Source organism: Rhamphochromis sp. 'chilingali', assembly GCF_963969265.1.
Source record: "Rhamphochromis sp. 'chilingali' genome assembly, chromosome: 8".
Classification (NCBI taxonomy): domain Eukaryota; kingdom Metazoa; phylum Chordata; class Actinopteri; order Cichliformes; family Cichlidae; genus Rhamphochromis; species Rhamphochromis sp. 'chilingali'.
In genome coordinates, this window is record NC_137935.1 from 7,811,788 (window position 1) to 7,837,223 (window position 25,436).

Consider the following 25,436-nt stretch of genomic DNA (forward strand, 5'->3'; position numbering starts at 1 on the left):
TCATGACCTTTACCGTGCACTTTCTGTCTTCCTGCTAATGCACTGGTGGAGGAGGAGGTAGTCCTGGGGCGCACTGTTGGACATGGAGTTATGGTGTGTGTGGCGCACAGGCACATCAAATGTGAAGAGCACTGGCTGGCTGGAATGGACGGGGGCAGAGGACTTGCGTTCTCCGGTCAAAGGAGCCATTGAGCCGGTGACATCTGCTCCAACAGAACGGGGCATATGGTGTAACCTGCCATCTGCAGAGAGGAGACATTGGGATAATTGATTATTTCACTTAGGTTAGTTTTCTGTAGAAGTGATATGTTACATAGTATTATGCTTTAGAAATTATGAGCTTAGTAATCATCCCTTACACATTTCACTTCTGCTGTCAAAGTCTTTGTACTAAAAGGTGAAAGGGTTCTAGGTCTTCAGATGACCTAGTCTTGTAGTTAGGTGCAATCAGTCTACACTCAAATCAATAGAGAACAGGGATTTATCTCCAGGGAAGACAGAAAATCGTATCCTCTTGCTTTTTGGGATGCAGTTGAACAGCACATGATCCAAGTTATCCTTTTTGGCCAAGGTCAATGTGCCTGTTTTTTATTTTTATGGAGCCACCTACTGTTTTGCACAGTGGGACTATGTGAACAACATGATCTCACAATCTTATTGCTTCTGTGTGACATTCCTGATATTTTCCACTGAAAGACTATAAAGAAAAGACAAATCTGAGATGGGGATGCTGGAAATAGACTGGGCAGAAAGCCAAAATGAGGAGGTGCACACTGAGCAGAAGGAGTAGTGAGTAGGCAGCCCACTGAAACATCGACCTATGGTGCATTGTGCAACACTAGCTGATAGGCGAAAGAGAAAAAAAATCTCAGCTACTGCTGACAGTAATCTCTTTCTTTCACTGTACAGTAAATGAAAGATTTTGCATAAGCAAGAATCTTTGAAGCTTAAAAAAAGAAAATACTATCTGACAACAGTCTTGAACCAAAACATATAAACGAGGACAAAAAGAAAACCTTTCCCTTTTTAGAAGCAGGAGGGAGTGTAAAATCAACTCTTCCGTCAGACAAATGACTAGTATTGCTTTTCACTTTTTCGTTGAATTTGTCTGTCCACTGTGACTCTCCTCAATCTTTATCAGGCCTTTACAAAGCAAGCTATGGGTCAAACTGCCCTTTAAGAAGAAGGCAATGTTCTGTGAGTCATAATATGTGCTGAGAAACAGATACAAATGTGGTGTGTGAGCATGTGTGTATGCATGTTGGACAGTTGGAGGGTGGGGGTTTTCTGGAGTCCAATTTGCTGAATGAGGTCACATCCATGCCTGAGGGGAAAAAAGGGCTATGCTATGAGGACTCCAAGCTAGTGGACACAAGCGAGATGCCCAGGCCCACAGCAACACAGGCGGGGACTCTCCCCAGTGATCCTCAATTACACCATTGTTCTGAGCAATTCCATTCTCCCTAGGCTGGTTAGGCATCATCTCCTTTCTCCACAAAAAGCTTTGTAAAAGCTTTCATCCAGTGCGGTGAGTACTAGGCCCATGAATATGGGTAGATATATTGATCTGTTGTCGAAAAATAGCCCCCGCCCCCCGCACCAGAGTGGACAGATGCAATGAAAAAAACAGAAGAAGGCTTGATGACTTTGATCCTGCGGAGAGAACAAAACTTCAACTAAAGAGTAACATGAGACAGCTGCACAAGATAATGTTTTTCTCTATGTTCTAAAAGATTTTTGATTAACTGCACATATCACTGTCAGAATCAGAACAACATGAAGGATGACTGCTTCAGTGTGCTGATGGAACAGCCTATATGGCTCATCACTGACACTAATGGACCTAATGATGTATGTTGCCACTGGAAAGCAATTCCAGCAACACAGAACAAAGCCGCAAAACAGAAACAGAGAGAAGAGCAGAAAATAAAAACACTCATATGTCCCCACAGATGCTACAAATTTTCGCTACACTAGTTAATGTACTGGGACGCTCAAAGTAAGGTGGAAAAATGCTTATTATTTACCGTTATTATCGTATAAATAACAATACCACAGCTTAAAAAGTAAGCCAATAAAACTAAGAGGAAGGAGTCAAATAAAATAAGAGGTTAGTAGTGATTTTTGTTTCTTTTTTTCTTCGGTTTTTAGTTTTGAGGCTGATTTCATTACCCAAAACGGTTTCTTTTCACTAAATTCAAACTGAAGCACCAACATCAAAGGCAGTTTAAAAAGACAAAGAGTTCTTTCCATGCTTGAAACAAATATCAGACCATCAACAGCAATGCATTGAAGGACCCTTTTGGTCGGTGAATGACACATTGCTTTGCTGGGTCAAAGAGCTCCTAAGTTCATGAGCAATTTTCCAATTATGTTCTATAATACATCACCTACTGTCTCATTGAGTCTGTGGCCATAATCTAATATAAGCTGGCTGCTGCTCAGAGGGCCAAAATTAGAACCATGCTGGATCACTCATGACAAGAAGGTCTTTGTAGAGTGCTCATTTCCTCCCAGTCCAACCAGAATAAGACATAGACATATGATAATTTAATATGAAATTAGAAATAAAAATAGAAAGTACCACTGACCTATTGAATTGAAATATACAGGAAGCAGCTGAATTTTTCATCAGCATTGCAAGTGAAACCCTTAAATACTGCATAAAAGATAATGATTTAAGGTACACTCTAAACACATGCCTTGAATGTAAGTACTTCAAAACCATTATTTCCTTAATGGTTTTTGTCAGAGATTGCACTTAACAATACTATCTTGTGGCTCAAACAGCTGCAGTAAGTACTGCACATTAACCTCAGATACATCAAGAGTGTACACAAAGGCCTGGCAGTGGTCTTGGTTTTGGTGGTGGTGCTGATGATTTTGGGGGTTGTTGTGTGTGTCTGAGTGCGAGACACAATAAGGTGACACAATATGTCTGACGTCTGCGTGCCCTTGAAAAGGAGACCACTACTTTTGGACGTTCATCTGAAAATGTATTCATTACATGAGCACTAAACTGTTTCTACAGTGCTGAACATAGCTACATTATTTGTTGTCCAAATCTGCTTGGCAGTCTATAAAAAAAGCACTGTGTCCCAGTGGGCTACATACTGGGTCCATTTGGATGTGTGGTTGCTGAGGGTATGGGACGTTTCCATGACAGTGATATAAATGGATGAAGAAGAAACTAGGCTGCTGCTGACATGGGTAACATCAGCAGTGAAGAGAGATGTTTGCATGGCATTCTTACTCTGCTAGAGCAAGGTTTCCCTTGAAAAGAGTTCACAAGAGTATTATGCAGACTAAACACGCAGGAGCTGATCACGTTACCCCCCGTGCCCACTCAATACCATGTGAGCGTCACCATCTGACCCCACAGTAACATCAGTTTCCCCTCAAAACACTGCACTCATCAATCAATTAAATGGCTTGTGCTATTCTGGGCCTCTGTATCATAGCGTCTGGCTAAATTATAAAACTTAAAATAATTTTAAATTTCATGATCCACTTCTATAAGGTGATGGATTGATATAAAAAGAAATAAATAGATATAAATAGACTGTAAATAAAAGATAGACATGACCACTGGGATTTTGGATTCCTCTTTCAAAACCTTGAGTTTGGCATTTTAATTGTTAACATTTCTTTTTAAACCAAACACCAAAGGAGGGCTATGGATCTAGGTGAGCCATGGAGGGCACTGCATACAGCAGTATCTTATAAATCACAAGGTAGCAAAGCTCTAATTTATATCCTACCATATTCAATTTTACCTTAAAAATATAAAATATTAACATCATGCCGCATCAATTAAGACATAAGACAGGCAAACTGAGATGAGCAGGCGGGTTACTTTTTCATAGACTTCTATGGAACTGAATTTCTTTTTACAACCATAAGGAGTCGCCCCAAAGCTTTTAACATAAATGCACATTTAGGGGTCCAACTTATAAAGAGTGCGTACATTACCCCTGTCCCTAGTCATCTTAAAAACTTAGTACATATATACTTGTTAAAAATGGATGTAACATGTACTGTTAGATCTAATAATTCTTGCTTTACAGCATAGAAAATGGATACACTTGGAAATATCATTTTTTCCATGAGGTCTCCATTTGTACTGTCCACAAGTTTCTCTAAAATTAAACTTGTAAATCAACAGTCACATGGTGCTAATGAAGAATTGCAAGGTAGAAGGGGCAAAAGGAAATGGTCAGACACTAATACAGGATGAACATAACTTGTTCTGATTTTCTGCTTAAAAAAAACATATACCTAATAAATGCGTGTGTCACTTTTTCCTAATTGCTGTTTAGAAAAAGTGTAGGCATGAGAGTTATGCAGCTTCTAAGCAAGGTTTGAGCAGAATATCAGTGCAGCAAAGATTGCACTGTGGCTCATGTGATTACTCTGATTCATCTATGCATTTGAATTAATTTGTAAAATGATACTCCTTTAGTAGTAGCTTGCCGCCACTGTTTCTATAAACGCGCACATCATCCCTTCTGTTTTATTTGAACGTATTTTGAGTTTATAAGGACAAGAAAATGCAAAGATTATCTTGGTTTCATAACTTTCACTACGGCTTTCAGTTTGCTGCAATAAGTTAAATTCCTGTCTTGAAAGGGAGCTTGACGTCTTGCCATTTCCTCCCACAGCATAACTGACTTTTCACGTTTTTTTTTTTTCTTGCACGGTCAATGTGCAAGAAAAAAAAAAAAAACAATGACCAATTTTTTAAAAAAATCTTTATATCTTTAAGCAGGTTCCTAGTACAAAATCTGTTCCTTTATTTATGAATGATCAAATGGGGAAGTTTCGAGTAGATCACAATATTCCCTCGACAGTAACAGTTCCATGATTTTTTTCAAAACTGGCCACATCCCTCCATTCATCCATTTTAATGCCTCTACAATTCAGGCTGCTGCATTTACAGTTATAAATAGATTTTTTTCATTTCATGGCTGCTAACATGATCCATCAAAAAACAAAACAATGGGTCCTATCATGTAAAAGATGGACCAAAGAAAGAAAAAGAAAAAAAAAAAATCACCCCTAACTGGAGATTATCCTTGTCTCTGAGTTCAAACAGCCAGCCCAGAGCAGAACAAAGCCCATGATTGACGAGACGATGTTCCATTCATTAGATTGTGCTCGGGGGTGGGTCTCCCCGGGTGCAGGCACACGCCACACACCCAGCCATCAGCATCTGATAACAACAACACTCATCAACAGATTCTAAGAACAAGAAAAACATACAATTTGGGATGTGTCTATGTAAGGAAATCGGTTTCAAAATTACTTTTTAGTAATCCTCACTTTTGTCTAGTTAACAACAAATTGGTGTTGGACATCAATACTTGTTCAAAATGAAAATATTAACTGTAACATGCTTGCAAATGAAAACAACCACTAAAAGTGAACATGATTCTTTCTTTATGCATCTTTGAACATCCTAAAGCTGCTGAAATTCTTTATTTTACAAACAGAAAAGTCAACCCCTCTTCTATAACAATTTTGATGACGAGTGTGTACAATACATTCTCAAGTCTCTGGTTTTCAGAAATGCTGCCACTGATATTGTGGTTTGCATGGCATTGGCAGCAACAGAAACCTGTCCTCAGACTGCTCTTTGGCAGCAGAAACCTGACCTTCCAGAGCCATGGAGTCTCATTGTTTCAACAAAAATCAATGCAGATGAAGGGCACTTTGGGAGGGGAGAAGGCAGAAATGCATTTAGAGATTGTAAGACATGAAACAGGGACTGTGAAATATGGTTTGCATAATATATATATACATATACATATATATATATATATATATATATATATATACATATATATATACATATACATATATATATATATATATATATACATATATACATATACACATATATATATATACATATACATGTGTGTGTGTGTGTGTGTGTGTGTGTGTGTGTGTGTGTGTGTGTGTGTGTGTGTGTGTGTGTGTATATATATATATATATATATATATATATATATATATATATATATATATATATATATATATATATATATATATATATATATATATATATATATATATATATATATATACACACACACACATATATATATATATATATATATATATATATATATATATATATATATATATATATATATATGTGTGTGTGTGTATATATATATATATATATATATATATATATATATATATATATATATATATATATATATATATATATAGAGAGAGAGAGAGAGAGAGAGAGAGAGAGAGAGAGAGAGAGAGAGAGAGAGAGAGAGAGAGAGAGAGAGAGAGAGCAGTAGAGCAGTCTGCTCTTAGAGTAACAAAACTTTAAGGATATTACATAACTGACAAATATATTTGCACACTAGGTCCTCTAAAGAAGAACAATACTAAGAGTATTAGCACAAGTAATGTGCCAAATGCCATACTGGAACTGACTGGAAAATGTATGAATGCAAGTGTGAGAAAGTGTGCATATGAAAAGGGAAACAGAAAAGCAATGAGTCACATTACAAGATAGCGAGACAACAAGAGGGTTGTGTAACAATGAACTGTTAAGTGCTACAATTGGCCATCCTTCCTAATAGTTTTGACTTGAGCTGCAGCTTACCTCTTACTTCTAAGTTGATAAAGCCAACTTTGACTGACAAAAGGTAACTTCAGATCAAGGTGCTGATATAAGAGATCCTGCCAAAAATTCACACTGACAGTGTAGCAAGAACAAGAAGTGTGACACTTTGCACAATCTGTAATATTGAGTTCTTGCTGTTACTGGACTGCAACAGTTGTTGAAAAACTAAAATATGGAAGCTGATTTAATCAAGTCTCTGTATGACACGAAACACGATATCTGCATAATTTAGTATTTGTGTTTGTATGTCTCTGTCACATTATGCAATTTCCATAAGAGGAAGCAACTTCTTATTTGTTTTCCAGCCTAGCTTGTTTTCTTTCAAAGAGGGAATTCCCAGTCTGTTAGATGACACACTCACGTCATTGCTGCAGCTGCCTGCTAAGAGAAGAACCCATAAAATATCTTTACAGGTAAAGGATGTTTATCATATTTGATTTTCTATTAGCTTCAGTGAGCATCCACATATGCTAGCACCTTCATGAAAATATAATCACAAAACACACAAATGAAAGATTGAGCAACCGATCAGATTTCAGCAATTAACAACAGTTGATTTGTTGCATGGTTAAATGGCTCACCCCCCACGAGTGCTATGTGTTCATGGCACGATTGAGATCAGAGAGGTTGGAGGAAGAATACTGATGCAGGCACAAGGTCACAAGGTTGCATCGTTACTGCACGCCTCCTCGTCCCCTCCACTTCTCTTACTAACAAACATTTGCTCAGTGACCTCAAGGCAGTTTCTTCCAGCTGGAATGTGATAAAAAAAATAATAAAAGATCTACCACAAGGCAGGAACGTGTTGTCAGAACGGTACTGAAAGATTTCAACAGCAGTTTTGGTTATTAGCTAAAATATAATCCAGAGTACTTACATCCTTTTTTGACCATAATTACTGGCACTTCTGTTGGCAGTCAATTATCTGTGGTTGACAAAAGCCCAGCTGGGGTCACTAATGGCAAAGATACTTCCGGCTGCTCCTTTATTCACATAAAGAAGCCATAGGGCCAAGCTCCTAAAGTTTTTAAGAGGTATTATATAAAAAAATATTCTGCTTTACACTACTTACTACATTACTTTTGTATTAAAGCAAAAATGTTCAGTTTCATGTATTATTAACTTGAATTAAGGTTTGCAACTGTTTTAGAAAAAGGTTCATATTTTCCCCACTTAAAGAGAATTTCACAAAAAATGTTGTGGTGACGGTGGTTATGCTGTTGAAATACAAGCCATTTCCTCTTCAGATGCTACGAGACACAATGTGGTGACAGCACTGGTGAGTTTTTCTGATATTCTGGACTGGGTGCAGTTTGTACTTTGCTGTTAAATTTTTATCAGAGCAAAAAATTCAAAATAATGTGCCTATCTGAACTCTTCTAAAGCACTAGGCCATACTACTATTCTTGACTCTTCATCTACTACGCGACCTGAAGTCAGGCAATTGTTCAAGGATTTATGAGTCAGCACATTTGATGATTTTTGCATTAAAAAAACCCACATGATTACTGACTTTACAAATAGTAATAAAATAGTAATTAAAAAAAGCACATTACTATAATGTGATGTCAATAATGCAATACTGTTTTGTAATGCACACAAAAAATTCAAATGTAATCTTTAAACAAATAAAAACTCTGGATATAGGGTTTGTAGAGCTTTTAAAGCCCTTTAAGGTAAACTTTAGATTTTGCTCTGTATAAATGAAGGACTTTACAGGGTACATTACTGGATCTTGGAGTAACAGTTTTTTTTTCCACATTGAGTCCGAATTCTTTACTAATTGTATCAACATGCCCTTGCTTTTTCAACAGGACAGCAGTACTGAAAGGCAAAATGTGCAACACTAGCTAACTGCACAGTGGGCGAGTGTTGATAGATGCAGTTGAAGATGTGATCATTTATTTTCACTGAGACACTGAGAACAAGCTGATAGCAAACAAGGCACCAGGCAGGCGGTACTACCAGTAAAAGGAAGGATGGATCTGCATGAAAGTCAACAACTTACTCCCTGGAAAATTCTGACCTGTGCACAAAACTCTTGTGTAAAGCTAGTTTTACAAGGAAGTTAAATGTGGACTGATCTTGAGATGTGTGTGGTGATAAATTTTTGCATCTAGTAACAGATGGGAAAGAGACCAGGATGAAGAGGCAATGCTTTTTAATTAAAAAAAAAAAAAAAACACACACACACACACACACACACACACACACACACACACACACACACACGCACACACACACAAAAAACAATAGCTTTAGCTTGTCTGGGTGGGGGAGGAGTGATACACAAAATATTTTAATCTTCAAAAAAAGACTCCTTTTATATCACACATAGCTACAACACCTATTCTATTGTTATGCTCAATTTTAGCCCCTGTTTGCCCCTCCCAGCACATCAGCACGCATGATAATTAGCCAATATCAGTTATTTATGTAACCACGGTAACTCTTTGAGGTACTGTTGACTGCGAGCCATCAGTGTAGCTGCTAAGAATACCCTGTAGCCACAGGTGGCTACTAATATTTAGAGTGGTTATTTTGCATTTAAATATTGCAAAAATAAGGTATTGTGCTAAGCTTTAACTCATGTAAATGGTTATTTTTGTTGTCATAAAATCTTCACTTCAGTGGTTTACATTAGTGTAAATGGGCAGCTTTTATTTCACTACTTTAGGCCCCTATAGTAATTTTGTCATCTCCACCAGTACTGCTGTGAAAACAAGCCAGAAGCATGACTGTATTAAGTCCCGTGACCATTTTTTTCATGGTAATCAAATTTTGCTCGCTGTTGTCAATTATCACCCCATCCAATCATACACTGAACATGACTTCCACATAGCTAGCCAAACCAAATATGGTCACTTTCAGTTCAGAAACAATACCAAACGCCAGGACAGCAATGGCCGAAATGCCAAATGCAAAGCTTAAAAATAGTAGCCGACAAACGGTACTGTCATGAAGGGGAACCATGGGAGCACAAGAATTTTTAAGAAAGATGAATCGGATAAAATCCCCCGAAAAAACATTTTCATGCCCATCTCCAGCATTAAAACACTTGAAGTACTTATTAGTTCTAGTTTGCCGTGCTAATTAAAATCAGAGTTTATCTGAAGACGAAAACCCTCAAGCACAAACAATACCAGGAATCGAGATTCCTTCAAGTGGCTTTTCAGAGAATTCACTTAGACAAAAAAGGATGTTAAATTACAATTTATCATCTAATAGTATAAAAATAGAACCTGACTGTCACTGACTAAATAGTTCTGTGAATACAACGAAATAGTTACTTCCCTGTGAAAAGGCTGATGTGGTGCGCACACTAAAGAGGCTGTACTCACTACAGCAGTTGTCATGACATACACACTTTCCAAACCCACTCACTTAGCCTTACTCTGCTGGCCATAGTTGATACAATTTCAAATTCATCACAGGACTTTCATAATTATTGAACGTGAACCAAAGAGCTCTCCTCATCATGTGAGGATTATTACACTCTTCCTAGTTGTTTTTAATTCCACACCTGGTCATATTGCATGTTACACATGATCAACCATGTGCACAAAGACTAACGTCCACCAGCTGCCAGATGGCGGGAAAACAACAGCAAGAATATAATCTGGATAAGTTGGAATAAAAATAATAAAAATGCAGAGCATCATGAGCTATAGTAACTGTAGCTATATATATTTATATTTACTGTAACTATGGAGATATTTTTACACACACCAAAAATCTTGATCTATGGATTGTCATCTATAAAAGCAATCCATTCACATGTACAATGGATCGTAACTTAAGCGGTACCAAAATCTATAACAAAAACAAACTTCTAAAATATCTCATAACCAGAAAAAAAACATTCTGGATATAAAAAAAGTAGAGGGATGACCATTTCTTTAAAAATAAAAAAAATATTGGAAAAATCTATATCAGTCTCAGACAATGTGTCTATTTATTTGACAGAAATGTTGCCATTGACATTATGTGGTTAAATCTCTGTTCAAAGTTCAAATAACATGCAAAAGTACAACAGAGGATTCATAAAAGACAGATGACTATATTCTGCTTTATAAAACTGTATTAAACTGTATACATTGTTATATGATTATTTTTGGAGTGTTTATTTATTAAAAGCATTAGGTGATGTTTTTAAGCTTTCCTGAAAAGCAGAAAAGAAGCAATGCATCCCTTTAACATCTTAAGTGAGTTGTTTTTTGGTTATTTTGGTCTGTAAAAGATTTTTTGAAAATTTGAATTCAAGGCAGACTAAATCACAGATCAACAGCAAATTAATTGTCTCGGCTAGCCCAAGAGATAATACATGGCAATACAAAGTAAAATTCTCAGAGATTTATTTTAGTGAATTAAAGATTTTAAAAAAGAGGATAGAAGGAAAGACAAACAGAAACCGAGGCTGATAGATGAGCAACTGTGTTTCTGTTCCCTACCGTGGCTGTCGTCCGACTGGTTGAAACCACACAGGTGGCAGATGGAGCGGACCCACTTGTTCATCTCTTCCTCAGTCTCAGCTACAAGATAGAAAGTGCGGTCTACAGTCTTGATGTCAAATACATAGCTGTCCTGGAACTCCTTCCTCTTAAAGGTCAGGCCTGCATCGACCTGCTCACAGCACTGCAGGTCGATCACCCGAATGGGCTTCTTAGAGTGATCATTCTTGTAGTACTCCAGAACGTCAGGGTCACCACTCATGCGGCCACTGCGAAGTATAAACCAGCGTTTCTTCCATGCCTGGAAATGAGATTGAAAATGTAAGAACGTGAATGCAGAACAAAACAAAGCAAAACGAAACACAAATACCAAATTATACAAAAGTTTTATTTAAAAAAATATATATATACAGACATATATACAAAAATATATACATTGTCATATATACATATATATATGTTTATATAAACACACACAATATATAGTTGGACTGTAAGCGTTGCGCAAAAAGACAAAAGCTATTTCTGCACATACGCTTATGTGTGGTTTGTATGTGTGTTAGACACTGTGGGGTGAGGGGGCAGCAGGTGTTTGCTCTCTCCCAACGTATTTCCTGTGCCGATATCCCTCCTTAGGCTGAGACTAGCAGCGCTCCTCTAACACAGCTTCAGACTGCAGCCTCCTGCCACCTTAAAAACTGGTAATTCACACTTCTTCGGTCCAATCAAAATCATGCCACATCTGCAAATCAATGTCAATTTTTGTCTGAGAGTAAATAAGCATTGTGCATCGTAACCACACGAAAAGCAGCAAAAGGTTCATATTTGATCATGTAAACAGCTATAATAACAAGAGAACTACAATGTCACACATTTCACACCATTAACATTGTTGTATGTATCAAATGGAAACGAGTAAAGGAAGAACGATGGCTTTCAATACAACAGTTGAATGTAGTTTTCCAGTGGCTGTCTAAAGGGACTCTGTGTTCTCTATGTTCAGAAACAAAAGAGGAAGATAGACCAGGAAGGCAAAGGAGGAGTAAAGGAGGGTTGGGGAGAGTAGGGGGAGACTTTTGGACATTTGCCATGATGCACTGCACTTCTGCAAGGCAATGTCTCACGTTCAGGCTGCTGACACACAGGATTCTGCAAGCACTCTCTCTCTTTCCATCAACACAGACACTGCTACAAGGCTAACACCTCCCCCCAAACAGACACACACACACGGCAGAAAAATGGATTGTACTGATGTCTCTAGTGCCTTTCAGAAAGATTCCTAACCTCCTTGGAAAATAAGTATGCTAAATGTTTTATTTAGTTAGACCATTACTTCTGTGATGCAGAGGTCAGATTAATGGATGAAATAGCTTTGATATCTTTACCCTGCCCATGAAAACAAGCCTCAAATGAAATGAAGTAGTTAAGCATTTTGGTGATGTGAGAAATAAAGAGAGAAAAAAAGAATACATGTATGGATAGCAACAGGGACCCATAAAGAGATTAGACCTGTTAGTTTTATGAAAAGGTGGTTGCCGCTGAAAAGTAAAACTTAGGAGAGAGCTGCTGCAATGCCGGCCTACATGCCTGGTCCAACAAAACGACCTAGACTGAATACTACTAAGACGAACAATCAATCACAGGCCCTTTGAGAGACCTGGAAAAAATCCAACATGATATTCCTTCTCGACTTCTCTAAGAGGCGTTAAAGCAGGCTGCATGTTCTTGATGCCATTTAGCACCTTTAGCCAAAAAGCTTAGATGCTGAAAAACCAGAAGCACGCCCACAAAGTAGGAAAAAAAAAAAACCTTCAAAAGGCACAACCAAAACTACATGTAGAAAATAGCAACTAGTGCAGCTGTTCCAATACCTCCACCCCAACTCACTGAAAGTAAGACACAGTCAGGTATTGAAGTACTTTGTGTTTGAGGAAAATGGCCATGGGGTGATGCCTGACTTGCAAAAGGTAACCAATGTTATCAAGCTTTTGAGACCAAGAGAGAAAGTACTACTAATTTAGCAAAGCACCAAAAACACCAGGACCCAGATCTGCTCGAACAGTTCAAGGTGGATGAGTTTCAGTAACAACAACTAAAGTATTATCCTACTTTGACATTACCACCGTGAAATGAAGTATGTCCCATAGGCTAAAATGTTTGCAAAAGCAAAATGCTTAACCTTATGCAATGTAACTAATATCACACCTTGTAGTAACATTAGTAGGCCAATATTTCATTCTGTGCCCTGTCAACAAAGTATAATGTTAACACTTTAAATAAATACATTTTTAAGCACATGGGATAATAATAATTTTGTTGTGGTATCAAAATGAGTATTGAGAACTGTATAATTCTACGCGTATTGGTTCCACCTAATATATGTTTGTGTCATGATCTTCCTAGAGCATAATACTACCTTTCTTTGATCAGATGCACAACTGACACCTTCAAATTTATTTCAAAGATATATCTTTCTAAAGAGGTTTAACCAAATGCATCCCTTAGATTTGCTATTTTATGAATTTGCTGCGAGCTGTTCCCATTTTTTTTACTTTCTAAAATGTTTCACAAAATAATGTGTTAAACAGTGGTGTTTAATTACGATAAAGTACATTTCTGAGACAAATGTCATCATACCAATGGTTATTTTGACATTCTTTCTTGAACACATACTCTTTTCTGTTTTTTTCCAGGAAGTGCAGATTGTTATCTTATATTCGGCGTCTAACTGAAGTTCTCCTGAGGTACTAGTTTGCAATACTGTCTGTTTATTTTCTTTCAGACTGATAAACTGATAAAAGCTGTAGGCAGTATCATCTTAATAGTCTTGATAGTACAGCTGTGCTGCTGTACCACTAACCCCATATTCAGGAAGTAGAAAGAAGTGTGAACAAGATAATCAGCAGCATCTTCATGAAATGTAATACTGTGAAACATGTATTAGGTCATTTCTTGCTATGAGATGTTTTTTTTAATGTTTACTGATACTGATAATAACAACAAAGGTTGTGTGGAAACTGTCAGCAGTGATACTCCTCAAATTTGCACCTAAATGCTTCTGCTGGCGTATGAACTTATTTCACAGAAATAGAAACACAGGGGAGTTATCACACTCCTCCAAAAGAACCAAGCAGAGCACCATTTAAAGAAAAAAGAAAAACCACAAACAAAAACAAAGTTCCACAAAGCTCTTTGATTCAATGCTATTACAATGCATTTAAAAAAATCTCCATAACTCTTGCGAACCCCATTTAAATATTTTTGCCTTTTCTGGAAAGACAGAGCATCACTTAATTGAGACCTGGAGAACTGCCCAGTTTCAAAAGGTCAGTGCAACCCAGTTGGGTTATTCCTGGTATCCCTCGGTTGCAACCAGCACATTAAAACAGGACAGCTCTCAACAACAGAGTGAAGAAAATTTATCTAGAAATCTTTATGCTAATCAGAACATTACTCAGTTGTTGGAAAATGAAGCTGTTGCTTACGAACAAATCACAACTCGCATAAAATAAAGGGGAAGACTAAAAACAACAGTTACACATCATGTTAAGCTTCCCACGAAATGCAATATTATCTTAATAATGCAAATGGCACTGTAGCCTCTTTCCCAGTGAACTGAATCATAAGGGAGTAAGACACAAGGAAACGAGCATACTCACCCCACTGCCTGTACTACAGAGCATGTCTAAGCACATCAATCACACTGTAAGTAGTGGGAAACAAGGGCTGAAGCTGTAAAATAGTCTGTATTCTCCCATATCTCTAAGCTGGATGAGGGATGTGTTTAAGCTGCATCAGTGTTTAGCAAAAAAAAAAAAAAAAGGGCGGGTGGTGTCTCAGCACAGAAATAATGCCATAAATAACGCCCTTGTTAACAACTAGACCGGGTAGTTCATGGGACCAGTGAGAGAGCTCTAGGCCAGGCCACTGATCACACTCAAAACTAATATGGTGACAGAGAGCTGCACCATTGTCTGAGCAATGTACTGCAAACTATACAGGACATGTGGCATCTCCCATGTACTAGTATTATTTCATCAAGTCAAAGTCTAATAAAGAAGAAGCAGAAAACAGGACAACAGTCCTGTGTAAAGCACAACACAAAAATGTTAATGCTAGTGAAAGCACAACAGCCAAAGTTTACCCCCCCTGCATGAGCACTTTAAGGCTTCCAAGAATTCAATTCGATCATCCAATAAAAGCTTGATATTACCTTGTTTCAGCAGTGTCGTTTGTCCTGTGCTGATGGCAGCTGGCTACAGATACAGAAACAGCAGCGGCATACAAAAGACAATGTGTGCATGTACTGTAGATGGATAGGAAGGAAAACACTCAATACCAAAACCATACAAAACAATTCTATGACTGTGGTTGCATCTAAAAATAGGACTAAAACTAGCTAATATTGCTGGCTCCTTTTGTTATTTAGGATGTTTTTTTTGGCAGACTTTGAAACCAATTGTGTAGGAAAACAAACCAACTCAGAAATAAGCTCCCGCTTCACAGAAATAGGAGGACGCAGTTATCTGGTATGTGTTTTATATCAAACTTAGCATCATAAATACAGTGTCATCCAAAAATGTATTGTACTGGCTCGTCTACTGTAAAACACAGTAAAAACAGGCTCTGTCTGATGTACGCGAACAAATAGAGCCTCGCAGTGCCAATCACACCGTCTAATGAACTTGGAGATGGCCGTGGCCTAAACAATTATCTAAGGTGTGCCTTTTACAACACTACGGATATACATAGTGTGTGGTTAGTAGTAGGCTGTGTCAACAGGCTGGATGGCGTACATCAGTCAACATGTTTTTAAATGTGCATGAGCAAACAGTCATGACTATGCTATCCAAGCTAGGGGTTAGAATAGTCTTGTTTACATCTGGTACTATTAAAGGAGTGAAAGAAGAGACAACAGGTTGTGTTTCTTTGACTGTACCTCCTCTGGTTTACCGGATGCTGTAGTATACACACACACACACACACACACACACACACACTACACAGCTGCACAAACACTGGCACTGTAGAGCTGTAGCAGACCCTCTGTAATCACCCTGCGTGTCTTTGTGTACATTTTCTAATCTACTACCAGCTTTTATTATGGTCATATTGTGGAAAAGGGAATTACATCATGTCATCTTTACTTGGTTTAAGCTGAATTGGACACCTCGGCCGGCGTGCCCTTGTTTAATAGCGCTCACACACTAAAAACACCTGAGAGACGGCACGAAAACAAACAGGTGCTTGCTCATTGCCAGTGAAGTAAAGTAAAAAGTGATAAACAGGATTCGCTGGTCACTTTTACCTCCCATGAAATCTTATTTGTGAAATTCATTAATAATAGTAGACAACAAGGAGTGCTCATACAGTGTTAGCATGATGTAGCTTTTCATTCCACTCATCCTAAGCAACTGTCAATTATAGTAGCCCTCCTACAAAAAAAACCCCCCATATTTATCCTATAACAGTGAAATGAAGGAGGAATATTTAATACACAATACTTTAATTTTTGTGCCTGTCACATGCTGCTTGATTATGGTTTAAAAGAAAAATCTTTCAACAAAAGAACAACAGTGAGGATGACTTTGCAACATGTGAATTAGGAAGGACAATGGTTAAAATGACCGTGACTCTGTGAGTAAATGCCTAAACACTTGTGATTCCAGTTTATGCGAGAGGAGACAAAGCTGGATACACAATGACAACAGAGCCCTGATTATCCAGTCCCAATCAATAGCAGGTCACACATAACAACACATTGTAGGAGCAGGCTGGAGTTTGAGCAAGTGAGGGAATGTGATCGAGATTAAGCTGAAGAATAGCACACGGCCATCTACACAGCACAAAAACACAGCGTAATCTGAATTATTCTCGAAAACTCCTAGAAAACAAAACAATGAGGTACTCAATCTGCAAGAGAGGAGAATGATAATCCACTAAAAGTAAGTTTGTCTTGTCTGTGCTTAAAAGGTACCATTCATCTGTATTTATCTATACGACATCCATTTATATAATCTTACATAAGCCACAAATGGTTCTTTGGAAGCTGTAGAGTTCACATGGGTTCTGAGTAAGATGCTAAGCAGACAAAGTTTATAAAAGACATTCTGGAGCACTTGCAATAAATTTAGGTTACAAACAAAATGTGCCAACAGTATGCATCGTTAGCCGCTACATTTACTGAGTGGAGAAGAGTGGGACGCAGCTTTGTCCCAGCCTTGTGCCCAGTAAGGTAAACATGAAAAAACGTTAAACAGAAGAGTTTCTGTGAGTATAAACTACTGGGGAATATAGCAAATGCATTAGAGCACTCCTGCAATTTAAATCAAACCACTCATGTTTCCCAATAGTCAAAACACTAGCCTTGGAAGGACAGCAGCTGGAATACATAACACATAAAGATAAGGCCTAAACATGCCCATAAATTCTCGTAAGTTAATAAAAGGTCAGAGGTGAGCTAGAGACTGCAAATACAGACTAGGTCCTCTGAACACAACTTCATATGCAGAGTAGAGCCTCGTACCTTTGAGCTTTCATAACATTTTAGCAAATAGGATTCCAAATACCACGCCATCACATCACTATGACAGACAGCCTCATCGCACAGGTGTGACGATGATCAAGAGGGATGCAACATTTGGTACCTACTGCTCTCATTCACTCGCTTTACGGGGGCGATGATCTGCAAAATCTGCAACACAGCCTTTGAAAAACAACCTCTAAAAAGCTCTCTGTAGATATAATCAGCCTCAATTGATGGTTGAACAGTTGCATCATTATGAAAATGAGTAATCGCTCGCCATGTCTCCGTATCAGAAAAAGGCTGGGCTTATTTAGATGAGCCCACCCTGACAGTTTAACTAACGAGAAGCATTATCTTTAATCAGAACTCTTTGTGTTGCTTCCTCTGCCATCTGCGTCAGCTTGTACACGTCTACGCGAATGTGCTGCGAACATCTCCTGATCTTTCTAATTCCTTGCAAGGTGGTTTTATATATCTTATATATAGTGAATTAGACGTCTCTGGAATGGAAGTGGTCCTGTGAGCAGAAACATTTCCATACAAGGAGAAAATCTGACCACAGTGAGGTTTTTGTTGGAGAATCACTCAAATGGATTTGCAAGCTACATGTCTATGAGGTCATGTGCATCACTGAAGTCAGCCACCGACATTTTTGTCAAGGTCTTACTGAAAGTTTTGTGCAACACAATATAGATGTATTTTTTTGTTTGTTTTGTTTGAGAATAAGATGATCAAAAAAATTAGCATTTTAATTTCATGATGCTGCTTTTTAATGACCAACAATTTTTCTTTTTTTTCTTTTTTTACAAGTTTTACAAGTTCTTCTATTATTTTTATGTGCTCAGTTTTCATGGTCCTTGTGCCTTAATGGTAAGAATTTCTTTTTTGTATGAATCAAAAATATACAGCCACTTTGCCGTGTTGCTATAATTCGTGGTGTGAAATAGCGTTTGTATTTTTAAATTTGGGAGAAATAACCTTTAAGACTGGACAAAACCTGAATATGAACTTTACTTAAGGCAGCAGACAGATGATTTGCAAAATACTATTAATTAAGCTATAATTTAAAAAGACACCAATGTAGTACATTTAATAAGTGGCGCATTTAATGACCATTTTACAACTTAAAATGAATAAATGTAGTTGTTAAATTAGATTTACAAGGCACTAATTCCCAACATCCCGGTTAACTTTACATTAAAACTTTACATCCCCAATATTACACAGAGAAAATCAACGAGTCCCTCTGAGCAAGCACAACATGACTGTGGGGAGAAAAGTTTCCTCTCACATGAAGAGACCTCCAGCAGAGCCAGACCCAGAGAGGTGGCCCTCTGCCTGGACCAGTTGGGAAAGTGAAGAAAGAAAAGAAAAGCACAGAGAGATGAAAACAGACAAAAATAAAATAAACACTTGGCAGGTTTCTGGGTCCAGCAACAGCAAATCAGGGACAGACCTGATCCAGAGCTATCAATGACTGTATTAAAAGACATATATTATTTAAAGATAGGTGCTAAATACTTAACATTTGCTTTATCATCTTGACTTTTTTTGTGCCAGAAATAATCATGGTGAAGATCCCTAAAGAAATCATGTGGTTACAGTTGCTCCAGTAACAGACTGAACAGAATTACATAATACAACATATTAAAAAGTCACAAAAATAATAATAATAATAAATAACAATAATATTCAAGAAATTAAATATACATATAGAAAACTGTAAAACTGTTATTTTCACTGTAGATGATGTGCAAAAGGGTGTAACTATTGCACTGTGCACTGTGCATTAGATGGAGACGTTGTACAGGGAGATAGCTACTGGCAGGAATGATTTCCTGTGTCGTTTAGTGGTGCATTTAGGTAATCTCAGCCTCTCACTGAACATGCTCCTGTGACTGGACAGCACGTCATAGAGTCGTAATGGACGTCATATCATTATCCACGTTGTCTTTTGCCTAAGCATGAACAAGAAACGGAACCCGTGGGAACCAAAAACGTGTTTTCAGCAACACTGACATAACAAATACATACAATTTCTGAATTTTTCAACAAAATGCCCAAGTAAAGATACTAAGAGGAGATATTCAGAATTAACTGCCCCATCAAAAACAAAACAGAACAAGCTCAGGGAGGGGGTATCGACCAAGCCTCCAGATTCCAAGATCTCAATCCAGTCGAGCGTCAGCTAATGCACCTGAACAGGCCCAAACTGTGGAAGCCCCAAAACATAACCAGCAGTCAATGTCCCTGCGCCAGACACCACAGGGTATTCCCAGGAGACACATGTCCATGTCTCAACTGATTAAAGCTCTTTTGGCAGCATGAAGGAGAGCTAGAAAATATTAGGCATCAGGTTTTAATGTTAGCTCTGTGGTGTAGTGTCCTAGAAGTCTATGTTTATACACTGGTTACAAACATTGCTCATTAGTTTATTCTTATCTAAACTCAGTTGTTGGAAATTTCAGTTCCTATAACTAGCATGCAATGACTCATCCATGTCTAGATGTTCGTATGACAGAAATGCCTAAGTGAGGTGCGAATGTAGCGATGATGAAGTAAAAGCTTGGATTAGAAAAAGCTTAAGCTTAATTGATTTATTCAAATATTAATATTTTGTCTTTCTGTCTTTAACTCTTTTAGCATGTGACTTAGAATGATGTGAAAATCATCTATTATTAAAAAAGCATTGTTATCAATAAAACGTGTTAAACTCCCCCATACAAGTAGCCAGAATTAGAACACGTGATCTTATCATAAATATTAGACAAAACACTTGTTTTTTTCCAGTGTATTACAATGTCCTCAAGAAAAATATTTACCAATGCCATATACAGAAACATATGCGTGCTTGTCACTGTTTTCATTATGACTGCCACAACCACCTGCACCACAACCTCAACCAAAAGTCACTTTGTTTTTCAAACTCCTACAAAGTACTGCCCAAAGGCAATGAGATTCAAATAAAACAGAGACACAACAGCCTGTGTTTTGGCATATTTAAAGCATTTACTACACTTATATTTCATAGTATAAACACATTAACAACCCCTACAAAACTTTCTTAACTGGTAAAAGTTTGGCCAGTGCCCTCCCACCTGTTTTTTCCACACATGGGTGCATTCCTCGAAGCTCATTCGAACTATCAACCACACTAATTTCTCGAAGATATTTAATATTGAAATTTCAGTGAACGACACCTTTAAGATCCCACAGTTTGATGAACATCCAAAGAAGTGTGACAATATGAAAAACAAGCTGCTGTTATTAAAAAAAAAACAAAAAAACAACCACCTACTTATTTGCTTGCTGACTCAAATGTATGCTAGAAATACACATTTTCCCATCCTACCTTAATCTCAGTGTGTGGTATTGATAATCAGATCATTTCACTGAATGTTAAAAATATGCTAACTTGTGGGCGTAACTTGAATTATACTTAGATGTATGCCTCCGTTTGCAGGTGACAACAGCATGACAGCTCACTTGCTTCAGGAGGACGATCTAATGATAGTCATATGACATCTAAGTTTGAACTAAACGTGTGATTTGTGTCAATTATTCTACATTTGGATTTAATCAGTACAGAAACTAGATTCCTCTAAATGGAGAAAAAACTCCACACGTGGGTGAACATGAAACTAACCAGCATAAAGTTTATGCATGCACAACTTGCAGATGACGTCAGTGCATTTTTTTCCTAGACTGCTTTTACCACTTGGGTCAAAAATGAAAACAGAATAACCACGAGAGTTGTTTCGGTCAACTGTTTATAATCAAAGTTGTTGTAGTCTGACTCATTTTTATTTGAACCATTATATTAAACCATGTGCGCTTTCTTAAATGTCATCAAAAAAGCATAAACGATCTCACTGTTAGTCCAAATCACAAAAGAAAAAAGAAAAAAATCAATAGGTTCCAATTTCCTTCAGAAGGACACTATTTTGAGCTCGGCTCTTAAGGCTTTCATAAATGGAAACGCATTTATGTACGACTCACCAATTTAATTACTATTCCTGTCATGGGACTTTTTGCAATACTTCCTGTAGGTACCATCCAAAGGAAGTCTGGCATCTGCTATTGGTAGAATTACATTCTACGAGTTCATGGCAAAGCAGAGTATGGCATAAGAAAGTTTCAAATCAGACCATGAAAATATAAATATATATTTATAATCTGCATTCACTTCATTTAATGGACTGCCAATGAAAGAACACCAGACAAAATATATAATAGAACAATCAGTATAACCCACCAAGCAAAACTAAAAATAATGAACAGATTATAAAGCAACAACAAAACAAAACAAAAATCACAGGTCAAACACAAGAATTCTTTTAAGTGAACATATCTAATGATTTTAGCAAAAAAAAAAAAAAAAATCATTAGATATCAATAGTGTCACTTAAAGCCACCCCAGTGTTGTGGGGGAAAAGGCCCACAGATGAGATGGAACAAGGAAAATGTCTGGAGTGCTGGTTGTCTGTCAAAGCAGGAACTGGGAGGTGTTTGGAGTTGACCTCTAAGGGCAAGGACTTCCCAAAGCCCCTCTGCAAAACAACAGCAGACCCGGCAGCTGACAGTGGGACACAGGCTGCTGCTCTGCTATGCCTGCCTTTAAACCTCACCGACTCCCCTCATCTCTCTTCCTCTCTTCTGCAGCGTGCCATCCACAAGGGAAAAAGTGCACAGCCTTTTAAAAGGGCAAGCGGGAGAAAGAAGACGCAAAAGATATCACCTTGCCGATATGATCTGTCTGGAATGTAGCAGCGCTTTACTGTATTTGAACAAACACGTCTGTGATGTCAGATACAACAACGGACAGATGGGGAGAGTTTAGCAAACAGCAGCTTGATCAGCCAGAGAGCAAGAAAGACAGTTTTTAATGTATGCAGTGTGAGTCACACTGTGCGTGATTAATATAGACAACTTATCACGACACATGTCAATACTGAAAGTATCTATTTAGGAAGAAATAGATTTTCTCTTCTTAAATCTTTTTATGACTTGTAATCTTATGTGCAGCACTTTGTGATTCTGTCTTGAAAGGTGCTATATAAATAAAAATGTATTTATTTATTTATTTAAGAAACTAATGAGGAAGAAGCCAAAGAAGATTTTTTTTCCTTCTTTACAACAAGCCAAGAAAAACTAGTGCAAACTTTAGTGTTATTATTTGCAATGTATTGATTTTGTAATGGGAAGATTGTTTAGTACACAGCAGCGGCACGTAGAAGATTGTTTGCAGCTTCATACAGCAGACATGATTAAGCTCGCTGTCTGACCACGAGTGATGAGTAAAAATTACCTCAGCCGAACTATGCAAGAGGAACTGGGAACACACTGGATTCGTCAGTTGTTTTCATGTTCTTTCTGCTTATTCTGGACGTTGTTCAAAAAAAGCAGCTGGGCCACTCCCACCCCCAGCATTAAAACACTGCCCACCTCTGGAACCTCAATCAGCGCCAAAGAGGAGATAAACTCCAACCAAGTGATTTACATTTAGACCATGACTTTTTTTGGTGGGAAAGAAGTGAAAATTAACCACACGTCTGCAAAGCCACTGTCACATGTTTGAGAGGGGCTGCATTTGTGAAGTGAGGAGCTGTTGTACAGTAAGTAAGTCTTACTGTAGTGATTCACATATACAATTAGAAAACCTTAAACTATGACTAGTCATTACATTGCATAAACATGCTGTCTCCTGTCTTCTCCACTAGTTGCATCCATGCTTTAACTGGCAGTGTTTTGCTTTGCACATGATTTGCATGTTGGGCCTGCAGTGGTAGTACCAGTTTTTACTCTCGCCCTACACTCGAGCAGATTCTACCCTGCACTAAATGAGCTATGTGGCATATTTTCAGAAATCATCTGTGGAAGGTCGCGGGAGACGATAAATACAATGACCAACTATTTCATCAGCTAACTACTGATTAACAAACACGGGCCTCAGCTGGTTTGGGAAGGGCACGGTGGTACAAATGGTTGAATATTGACAGGGAAGTTGTTATTAAGGATTAAGATATATTTTCATAAATAATCCCCTCTGATTGGCACGACTGAACTGAACATTTTAACATAAAACATGGCAGTTACAGCTCCAAAACAACACATTCCTTTCACCTCTTCTACTGACCGATCAAAGTTGCTACCACGTTCTCAAGCACAGCACACCTCCAGGAATGTCTGGAGTATTGTATCTGAAAATATCCCGCTACATTCACGTAATTGCATCAGATGACAGCAATACTGGTAAATAAATGGCCCTGATTGTCCATATAGCCTGACTTTAAGTGGAAGGAATGTCAGATGGACAGATGATCGCATTCACAAGTCTGCCTGTTCTGGACACTCCATCTCATGACTCTGTTTTCTGGCTGAAACAGTGTTTGTGTAGTTGTTTATAGGTTATTTTTCAGGGTGAGAAGCAGTGTGAGAAGGGCTCCGAGGCTGCTCCCTGCGTTCTTGCTTGCAGTCCATTATGTGGGCTCTATCTTGCCTTGAGAGGTTTTTTTTCTCTCTCTCTCTGGTTGTTTATATAGTACTGTAACCAAGCAAATTTTTTCCTCTGTAGTATTGCAGCTGCCTTTCCATACTGTCCATGGTGGTCTCTGTGTAAACATTAGCCAGCTTTAAGTGGAAGACAATGACTAAATGACCGGACAGCATCTGAAGACATTCAAGGATGGATTTCCAGATGAAACAGAGAGATGACATCATGGCAAAATCAGCTAGCAGGAACACGGAGAGGCCTGGTAACGCTACACCATACAAAAACAGTGGACAGCTGTATTTATAGGAGATTGTCTCATGGCTCTATCTGCCTTCATAAATCCTATTATCTGATTTGTAGCCATTCCCCTGCCTAGCATCCAGCAAGAGACCAGCAGCTTTGGCTTATATAGACTTATCAAAGCACTCAAGTGTTGTGACATTAGTTGACTTGGCTAGGATGAAAACTGGTCACATCAGTTGTTGATTAGACATTACCTCATCATATTTGGATAAAACCAAACGACAGTTTGCGTGCATCTCAGCTCTTTAGACAAAATTATAGACAGCTGTCATCTATTGCACAGGCTTACCTCCATGTTATTATCATACATCCCAGCGGGTGGCCTTTCATGTAAAATCTGCTGTCATTTCATGTTTTTAGTGGACTCCACATCAAAATTAGGACTATAAGACTAAAGCACAATTTCTAACACCATTTTTTACTAAATGATGTTAGTTTTCTAAAATATTGCAAATTGTCTGCTGTTTACAATACAGAAGCAGTTAAGTGAGGGTTTAATATCAAGTGGACCTTGATGGGCTGGTTCAATAAATCCTGCATATAATCAATAATGTAGTGCTCAGTATCCTCTTGTTTTAGTTTGTCTATAGATGCGCGTGCACACACACACACACACACACACACACACACACACACACACACACACACACACACACAACTGTACAGTCAGAAAGAGTGAAAAGATCACAGGAAACACAGAATACTGTCTCATCTGTGGGACATGAAGGTTTTAAAACTTTGCCCCTTTACACGCTCTGTATTCACTGTTCTGCCTTCAAGATCAGTAATCATTACAAACATTAGTTTGTTCACTGTGCAATCGGATTAAACCCAGGGACCTTTGAAAACCTTTTTGTATTTATTATCATGTTTTGTTGTTTTATATTAGTCGTTTCTTTTATTATGAGGGCGTGATGCTGTAAACTGTCTTCATGAGATCTTTACGAGTTAGAAAAAGGATGCACCGGCTACAAGTAAACTATACGAGTTTGACAGCAGTTAATATCAAAT

General features: G+C 37.9%; 1 protein-coding gene across 2 annotated transcripts in view; it reads right to left on the reverse strand.

The window, feature by feature from the left end:
• Positions 1–25,436, reverse strand: part of gab2 (GRB2-associated binding protein 2) — a 35,026-nt gene that overhangs the window by 9,129 nt on the left and 461 nt on the right. For both annotated transcript variants that reach the window (XM_080889347.1, XM_080889346.1), the window contains exons 2-3: positions 11,104–11,404; positions 14–242 (exon numbers count right to left, since the gene is read on the reverse strand). In XM_080889347.1, coding sequence (XP_080745473.1) covers positions 14–242; positions 11,104–11,404 — 530 coding nt within the window. The remainder of the gene's footprint in view (positions 1–13; positions 243–11,103; positions 11,405–25,436) is intronic.